The sequence below is a fragment of the Sciurus carolinensis genome, chromosome 1 (assembly GCF_902686445.1).
Source record: "Sciurus carolinensis chromosome 1, mSciCar1.2, whole genome shotgun sequence".
Classification (NCBI taxonomy): domain Eukaryota; kingdom Metazoa; phylum Chordata; class Mammalia; order Rodentia; family Sciuridae; genus Sciurus; species Sciurus carolinensis.
The window spans coordinates 112,546,794-112,556,674 of NC_062213.1; the positions used below are offsets into that span (position 1 = coordinate 112,546,794).

The 9,881-nt window shown below is 39.6% G+C and overlaps 1 protein-coding gene across 1 annotated transcript in view; it reads left to right on the forward strand.

The window, feature by feature from the left end:
- Window positions 1–9,003, forward strand: part of Henmt1 (HEN methyltransferase 1) — a 35,772-nt gene extending 26,769 nt beyond the window's left edge. The window contains exons 8-10 of the mRNA XM_047529946.1: window positions 5,875–6,054; window positions 6,567–6,744; window positions 8,269–9,003. Coding sequence (XP_047385902.1) covers window positions 5,875–6,054; window positions 6,567–6,744; window positions 8,269–8,694 — 784 coding nt within the window. The 3' untranslated portion in view covers window positions 8,695–9,003. The remainder of the gene's footprint in view (window positions 1–5,874; window positions 6,055–6,566; window positions 6,745–8,268) is intronic.
- The last annotated feature ends 878 nt before the right edge of the window (window positions 9,004–9,881 follow it).

Sequence of the window (9,881 nt, forward strand, 5' to 3'; positions counted from 1 at the left end):
CTGAGAAAAAACTTTTTAGTTTGAATCTATCCTATTTATTGATTCTTGCTTTTATTTCTTGCACTATGGGGTTTGTTAAGAAAGTCTGGTTCTAAGCCAACATGATGGAGATTTAGGCCTACTTTTTTTTCTATTTGGTGAAGGGTCTCAGGTCTAATTCCTAGATCCTTGATCCATTTTGAGTTGAGTTTTGTGCAGGGTGAGAGATAGGATTTTAGTTTCATTTTACTGCATATGGATTTCCAGTTTTCTCAGCACCATTTGTTGAAGAGGCTATCTTTTCTCCATTTTAAGTTTTTGGCACCCTCGTCTAGTATGAGGTTACGGTACTTATGTGGGTATGTCTCCGTGTCTTCTATCCTGTATCAGTGATCTACCTGTCTATTTTGATGCCAGTACCATGCCGTTTTTGTTACTATTGCTATAGTAGAGTTTAAGTTCTGGTATGGTGATACCTCCTGTATCACTCTTCGTGCCCAGGACTGCTTTGACTATTCTGGGTCTTTTGTTCTTCCAGATGAATTTCATGGTTGCTTTTTCTGTTTCTATGAGAAATGTAAATGTAAGGGATTTTAATTGGCATTGCATTAAATCTGTATAGCGCCTTTGGAAGTATGGCCATTTTGATAATATTAATTCTGCCTATCCAAGAACATGGGAGATTTTTCCATCTTCTAAGGTCTTCCTCAGTTTCTTTCTTCAATGTTTTGTAGTTTTCATTGTGGAGATCTTTCACTTCTTTGATTAGGTTGATTCCCAAGTAGTTTATTTATTTTTTTTGAGACTATTGTGAATGGAGTCGTTTTCCTTATTTCCCTTTCAGATGTTTCATCGCTTATGTATAAAAATGCTTTAGATTTATGCATGTTGATTTTATAACCTACTATTTTGCTGAATTCATTTATGAGGTCTAGAAGTTTTCTGGAGGAGTTTTTTGGATCCTCTAGAGAATCATGTCATCATCAAATAGTGAGAGCTTGAGTTCCTCTTTTCCTATTTGTATCCCTTTAATTTCTTTAGTCTAATTGCTCTGGCTAGTATTTCAAGGACGATGTTGAATACAAGTGGTGAAAGAGGGCATCCCTGTCTTGTTCCCGTTTTTAAAGGGAATGCTTTCAGTTTTACTCCATTAAGAATAATGTTGGCCGCGGGCTGAGAATAAATAGCCTTTACAATGTTGAGCTATGTTCCTACTATACCTATTTTTTCTAGTGTTTTGAGCATGAAGGGGTGTTGTATTTTGTCCAACGCTTTTTCTGTCAATTGAAATAACCATATGATTCTTATTCTTAAGTCTATTGACATGATGGATTACATTTATTGATTTACAGATGTTAAACCATTCTTGCATTCCCGGAATGAACCCCACTTGATCGTGGTGCATGATTTTCTTAATATGTTTTTGGATACGGTTTGCCAGAATTTTGTTAAGGATCTTAGCATCTATATTCATCAAGGATATCGGTCTAAAATTTTCTTTCCTTGATGTGTCTTTGTCTGTTTTGGGTATGAGGGTGATACTAGCTTCATAGAATGAGTTTGGTAGAGTTCCCTCCTTTTCTATTTCCTGGAATACTTTGAGAAGTAGTGGAATGAGTTCTTCTTTGAAGGTCTTGTAGAACTCAGCTGAGAATCCATCTGGTCCTGGGCTTTGCTTGGATGGTAGGCTTTTGATGGCTTCTTCTATTTCATTGCTTGATATTGATCTGTTTAAATTGTGTATGTCCTCCTGGTTCAGATTGGGAGGGCATATGTCTCTAGAAATTTGTCAGTGTCTTTGGTATTTTCTATTTTGTTGGAATATAGATTTTCAAAGTAGCTTCTCATTATGTTCTGTATTTCAGTGGTGTCTGTCGTGATATTATCTTTTTCATCATGAATTCTAGTAATTTGAGTTTCTTCTCTTTGTTAGTGTAGCTAAGGGTTTGTGTATTTTGTTTACTTTTTCAAAGAACCAACTTTTTGTTAATTTTTTGAATTGTTTCTTTGGTTTCACTTTCATTGAGTTCAGCTCTGATTTTAATTATTTTCTGTCTTCTACTTTTGGTGTTGTTCTGTTCTTCTTTTTCTAGGGCTTTGAGCTGTAATGTTAGGGTATTTAGTTGTTGACTTTTTCTTTTCTTGAATGCACTCCATGCAATGAATTTTCCCCTTAGTGCTGCTTTCATAGTGTCCCAGAGATTTTGATATGTTGTATCGTCGTTCTCATTTATCTCTAAGAATTTTTTTTATCTTCTTCCTGCTGTTTTCTGTTATCCATGCTTCATTCAATAGCATATTATTTAGTCTCCAGGTGTTGGAGTAATTTGTGTTTTTTATTTTGTCATTGATTTCTAATTTCATTCCATTATGATCTGATAGAACACAAGGCAGAATCTCTATTTTTTTGCATTTACTAAGGGCTGCTTTGTGGCATAACATGGTCTATTTTCGAGAAGGTTCCATGTGCTGCTTAGAAGAAAGTGAATTCGCTTGTTGATGGATGGAATATTCTATATATGTCTGCTAAGTCTAGGTTATTGATTGTGTTATTGAGTTCTATGGTTTCTTTTTTAGTTTTTTGTTTGGAAGATCTATTGAGTGGTGACAGTGGTGTGTTAAAGTCACCCAGAATTATTTTGTTTTGGTTTGTTTGATTCCTGGAATTGAGAAGGATTTGTTTGATGTACATGGATGCACCATTGTTTGGGGCATAAATATTTACGATCGTTATGTCTTCCTGATTTATGGTTCCCTTAAGCAGTATGAAATGTCCTTCTTTATCCCTTCTGACTAACTCTGGCTTGAAGTCCACTTTATCTGATATAAGGATGGAAACCCCCGCTATTTTACTAAGTCTGCATGCGTGGTAGGTTTTTTTCCCATCCTTTCACCTTCAGTATGTGGATGTCTTTTTCTATGAGGTGAGTCTCTTGAAGGCAGCATATTGTTGGATCCTTCTTTTTAATCCATTCTGCCAGTCTATGTCTTTTGATTGATGAGTTTAGGCCATTAACGTTCAGGGTTATTATTGAGATATGATTTGTATTCCCAGTCATTTGGGCTTAGTTTTGGTTTTTAACTTGGCTTGGTTTCTTCCTTGAATGGATTTTTCTTTAAGGTAGTTCCTCCCTTTGCTGACCTACATTGTTGTTTTTCATTTCCTCCTCCTGGAATATTTTGAGAATATTCTGTAGTGCAGGCTTTTTATTTGTAAATTCTTTTAACGTTTGTTTATCATGGAAGAATTTTATTTCATCTTCAAATCTGAAGGTTAGTTTTCCTGGGTATAGGATTCTTGGTTGACAACCATGTTCTTTCAGAGCTTGAAATATGTTGTTTTAGGCCCTTCTAGCTTTTAGAGTCTGGGCTGAGAAATGTGCTGATATCCATATTGGTTTCCCCCTATATGTAATCTGATGCTTTTCTCTCACAACCATCAATATCCTATCTTTATTTTGCATGTTAGGCATTTTCATTATAATGTGCCTTGGTGTGGACCTGTTGTGATTTTGTGCATTTGGTGTTCTATAAGCCTCTTGTATTTGATTTTCCATTTCATTCTTCAGGCTTGGGAATTTTCTGCTATTATTTCATTGAATAGATTGTTCATTCCTTTGGTTTGTATCTCTGTGCTTTCTCAGTCCCAATAATTCTTAAATTTGTTCTTTTCATGATGTCCCATAAGTTCTTGGAAATTCTGTTCATGATTTCTTACCATCTTCTCTGTTTGGGCAACTTTATTTTCAAGATTAAATATTTTGTCTTCATTGTTTGAGGTTTTGTCTTCCAAGTGATCTAATCTGTTGGTGATGTTTTCCATTGAGTATTTTATTTGGTTTATTGTTTCCTTCATTTCAAGGATTTCCATTTGGGTTTTTTTTTTTTTTTTTTTTGAGAATCTCTGTGTTGAATTGGTCTTTTGCTTCCTGCACTTGCTCTTTAAACTGCTTATTGTTGTGATCATTCATTGCCTGCATTTGCTCTTATCTCATCCTTTGCTTCATGAATTATCTTAATCATGTATAATCTGAAGTCCTTTTCTGACATTTCTTCTACCATACTGTCACTGGATTCTGTTACTGTAGAATCTAGATTTGTATGGATCATTTTCTTCCCTTGTCTTTTCATGTTGTTCATGTATCTTCCCCTCAAGCAGTGCAGATCTGGGGTATTTCAGTTTACCCCCTATAGGCTTATAGTGACCCTATAGGTTTCCAAAACCTTTTCTTTAAGGGGGAGATATTAGCAGTGCCCAGTTCAGACAGTATGCAACCCTAGACCAAATAGCCCCTATAAGGACGTTAACAATACTGTCATAATAAACAGAATGAGTTCGATTATTATCTTCAGTATAATAAATAGATTTGCAATAAGGTCTGCAGTTTCTAATGGAGAACAAAGAGGATGCAGAGGGGTGTAGGATGTAGCTGTTAATGGGATAAGAAAAGAATATATAGAAGTTCTAGATAATAGAGTGAGAGTATAATCAAAAGAAGTTGGTTGTTAGTATGTGAAAAGGGAGAAAGAGACTAAGGGAATAGATAAACAAAAGGAAAAGAGAGCGAGAAAAGTAAAGAAATAAAAACTTAAAAATTTTCAATAAGGAGAAAAAAGAAAATCTACACTATAACAGTCATATAGTATTCAAATCTCCCAGTCTTCAGTAGCCTGAGGTATGAGAGGTACCTGACAATGAGCTTCAAGTCTCCAGCAGGCGTTTCAGGATGGGATTTACCCCACCTAAAGATCGGAGCTAGGACTTCCAGGATTATCCAGGATGGCCGCCCTGGCTTCCAACTGTGTTGGCAAATGGGGAGCTGCAGCTCTGGGTGTGGTTGTGGTCGGCTGGAGGTCCTGTAGGCAGGGTGTGGTTGGTCAGGCAGGGGTCCTGGAGGTGGGGTGTGGTCATCTGGTTGCAGGATCCTGGAGGCGGGGTGCAGTCAGTCAGTCTGGGGGTCCTGGTGGTGGGGAGCAGTCAGTCGATGTGAGGGCCCCAGAGGCAGGGAGTGATCAGTCAGCTGAGGGATCCTGGAGACGGGGCTCAGACAGTCTGGCTAGGGGTCCTACGGGGCCTGACTGTTGTCTCAAAATGGCGGCAGCCACGTGTAACCAAACCTGCAGGTACTGTGACAGTGAACTTCCAGGCAACAGCAGGCAGCTGGCGCTGCACTGGTGGTCTGCGGTCAGTCTGCTGGCTGCTGTCAAACAATCAGCTCGGGCTGTGGGTGATGGGTACGATGGGTACGTGAAAGGCAGGCAAAGTACAGGCAAGAGGCAGGCAAATAGCGAATGATAGGCACCTGACAATGAGCAATCTGCACTCAAAAAGGTGTCGATATGCTGGCAGACTGCAGGTGATCACAGTAGACAAATGGGCTAAACAGCAGGAGATCAATAAGCAGCAAAAACTGCCTCACCAAGAAACAGATATCCTCTGCTTGAAACCTGTGTTATGGTGCAACAAGGAGACAAGGAATGCAGCCTTCCTTTAGTCTGCCATCTTAGATCAGCCCCCCTTGCCTCAGCCATCTGAGCTGCTGGGATTAGTGGCATGCACCAGTAATTCTGACCCTGCCCTTCATTTCTGAAGTGATGTGTACTTGGTGATTTATATCAGGGAGGTACAAACTCAGATAACATCTTTTTAGGGGTATGATAGAATCCCACAGAGCACAGCAAAGAACCTTGTTTAAGGGAGCACCATGGGTAGAGTTGTAGGTGGGGAAGGATTAGGATATGTGAATAATTGTTTCGTTCCTAGGTCATAGCATTATTGCATAGTCAAAGAATAGAGAGATTGATTTTCCAGATGGTCACTGTTTAAGCTAAATCAATTTGGAAAACATTTACAAGTGAAGCTACATTAATCATCTTTCCCATTAACCATTTTAGAATAGAACATTTGGATTCAGATGATCTGGCCAGATTTCCCGAAGTGGTATTTGGGTACCTATCTCCAGCCATGATTGTCATCAGCACACCAAACTCTGAATTCAACCCCCTGTTTCCCACAGTGACCCTAAGAGATGCAGATCATAAATTTGAGTGGAATAGAATGGAGTTTCAGTCCTGGTAAGTTCATCAGGGTTTTTTTTTTTTTTTTTTTTTTTTTTTTTTAATTCTAATGGTTTTTAAAGTCCTAGGTGGTAAAACCTGATACCTAAATTTTTTCTTTTTTCTTTGGTACTAGGGATTGAACACAGGGATGCTTAACCACTGAGATACATTCCCAGCCCTTTTTATTTTTAATTTGAGAGAGTCTTGCTATTGCTTAGTACCTTGCTAAACAGCTGAGGCTGGCTTTGAACTTGTGATCCTCCTGTCTCAGCCTCCCAGTGTGCTGGGATTACAGGCTGTACAACTATACCTGCTTGTCCATATTTTTGTGGTAACTTGGATACTGTCCCTATGTCACTGCTTCTGCTTCATAGAAAAAGTGTGGCATTGTGTGGTAGTGTAGGGATGTGTAACAAAGTATTTTGACTCATATATTCATCTATAATACTAGGGACTAGAATAACTTAGCAATAATCTATTTAGCAATAGCTTTATGTTTAGTAAAATGATTTCTATTTTGATTTCAGGGCTTTACAAGTGGCAAATCGTTATCATTACTCTGTGGAGTTTACTGGGGTAGGGGAACCACCTGCTGGAGCTGAGCATGTTGGATATTGTACCCAGATAGGTGTCTTCCAGAAAAATAGTGGGAAGGCAACAGAATTGTGCTTTTCAGAGCAGCATGATCAACACGTTTATGAAACTGTGAGTATTTGTGAGGTAGCCATCAGGGAAGAAGTACATTGATGCAAGTAAGAGGCCAACCTCAGTAACTTGGACCCTCAGCAACTTAGTGAGACCCTGTCTCAAAATAAACAGGGCTGGAGATGTAGCTCAGTGGTAGAGTACCTGTGGGTTCAATCCTTAGTGCTCCCCCAACACAAAGGATGTTGAACTTTGATTTTGGTAAGTGTCCCCAAAGTAGAGATAAATGTACATGATCTTATTTTTTCCTGGTACTGAGGATAGAATCCAGAGGCTTGCACATGCCAGGCAAGTGCTTTGCCACTGAGTTATATCCCCAGCCTTTATGACCTTATTTTGAGGCTCACTCTAGAAAGATCCTTGAGGACTCTCGAATGCTAGTAGAGTTGGTCTAAGGCTTGTCTAGCCTCTTAGCCTTTCTCAAAGTATGCTACAGAGAACAATCTTCTGCTGGAGTCTTATTAGAATACTTCAAAAGCCTCATTTGTAATCTCTCAGGGTTATCAGCAGTAAAGAGAAAGGCAATAGTAGCTTCTCTTCAATCAGGAGATGACTGTTAGAACTGAGCCTCCCTTGGGTTGGGGTTGTGGCTCAGTAGTAGAGTGCTCACTTAGCACGCGTGAGACCTGGGTTTGATCCTCAGCAACACCAAAATAAAGGTATTGTGTCCACTTATAACTGAAAAAAAAAAAAAAAATTTTTATATATATATATATATATATATATATATATATATATATAAAAATATTTAAAAAAATAATTGCACCTGCGTAACTGTGGTGGCACACGCATGTCATCCCAGCAGTTTTGGAGGCTGAGGTAGGAAAACTGCAAGGTTGAAGCCAGCCCAGGAAACTTAGGAATACACTGTGTCAAAATCAAACATAAGGGCTGGGAATAAAGCTCAGTGGTAGAGCGTCCCTGGGTGTAATCCCCAGTACTGCACAAAACAAAACAAAAACAGCCTCTGGGCTGTGTACTCAATGGTAGAGTACTTGCCTTGCCTGTGCAAAGCCCTGGGTTCTCTTGCCAGCACACACATGCACACAAAATACAACTGATCCTCCCAAAAAACATTTTTTCACTTTAACTGAACCCTTTCTTTCCTCTTCTTTCTACTGAACCCTTTCTTTCTTTTTCTTTTTTTTTTTTTTTTTAAAGTCAGGGTCTTGTCCTGCCCAGCATGGCCTCAAGCTCCTCCTGCCCAGCTAGGACTACAGGCATGTGCTGCCATGACTAATTTGAACCATTTCTTTCTTTCACCCTTTTCCTTGTAATACTAAGTAGAAATATTGGGTTAGTATGAATTGGTAGGACCTGGCTAGGGGACAACTGGGCATTAGAATTGAAAGTAAACAAGATAGTTAATGTCAGTGTGTAAGTTAGTTTGACCCCATTATAATTGAGTCATTTACAATGAGGATCTAACATACATCCCATTTACACATATAATTAATTCTCATGTGACATAATCACTGATGGCTTTTGAAAATTTTCCTGCATTCTGGCTTGTTTTCTCTTCAGGTTTATAAGACCTCCTACCCAAGTTTGCAACAGGAGAAGATGCTCAAATTTGTATTGGTTGGGGAAGTGTTGATACTAGTGGAACGACTGAGATTGAGACAGCAGCGAGTGCTGCGAGAACAGAAGGACTCAGGCACTAACCCAGGCAGCACTGACTCTTTGGGGGCCCCTCAGATAGTGTTGGGAGCAGTCTTCACAGAGGCTGAAGAAGCCAGGATAGAGAATTCTCCAAAACCCTTCTGTGAAGGAGATAAGTTTTTTGTACCCCTGCAAAGACTCCTTGCTTATCCCAAAGTGCACCGCTTACGTGTGGACGAAGAGAGGATGAGATCACTCATTGCTGGCTCGGTGCAGCTGAGCATCGACGGTTCTGCAGTCGTGGACGACCTGTATAAATCTTGGGATTATCGGTTTGAAGATTATTGATCCATCTACATTTCCTGAAGTTCAAGGACTCCGTGATAGTTGGGCTGACTTAGAATTTAAACTTTGCGTTGTCATGATTCAAGTAACTTTTAAAAAGTTTTAACACGAGACATTCCTAAACTGGTGGATAGATGCCTGACATGTAGGCCAGACTGCTCTCTACCTGAGAAAGGTTTTAGGGTTTAACTAAAAGCAGTGTGCTTTCCTTTTTAAGTTGGAATTTTTCTTTGTGTTCTCAAGAATGAAGAAATTGGATATGGTAATGTACTAATTTTGAACTTACCCATATTTTGGTGTTAGAGCCATGTGTTGAAGTGGCATTAAAGTGTTTTTAAATGATTAAGTACACTGTTTAAAACCTTTTCCCAGGGGTTATGAGTTGCTTTAAAATATTTCTAAGATTCTTTGGGCCAAATTCTTCCCCATTATCATTAGCCTAAAATGTCATACAAAAAAAAAAAAAAAAAAAGAATTCAGGTGCTTGAAGGGTGCAGAAGTCTCTTCATGATGTCACCACTGTCCACTACTTCCAATGAGGAAGCAGTGCCTTAAATGAGTTTTCTACCTGGGGCATAGGAATCCAGTGGTAAGTCAACTAGGTATGGCCACCTCTGGGACCCCAGTGTCTGTGGTGTTATTGTGGTTTACTTAGCTACCTTAGCAATAGAAACAGAGGTTTGACCTCCAGCTACCACTTGTATTTTCCATACCAGCAAAAAAAGAAGAAAAGGGAAGAAGTGGCGTGCTCGCAGCCCACTATGGTTTGCTGCAAGTTGGGAAACACACTTCTTGTTGGCCAGGAAGCTGGAGCGTATGTGGTCTGTGTTCTGGGAGGCCATGGGTGTACTTGGTGGTCTTTCCAGGAATAAGGGGAGAATGTACCCTGTGGCAAATGGTATCACACCTGGAATATCCTGACTACCCCAAGATGGGCCTTGTGGCAGTGCAGAGTTGTTCCCTGGGCAAATCCTCCTGTGGGTAGTCCTCCTCGAACTTTGGAGGGTTAATCTGGAAAGTGGATTTGGTGACAGTGGGGAGCAAAGAGGGATTCTGGAAAAGTCTTAACCACATAACCACTGCTAACCAGCTGATTTCTCCTTAAATTTCATAAACTAATCTCCACCCACTTCCCCTATGTTCAGATATGCACATGATTTAGAGATTTGCATCCTTTCCAACCCCATCCC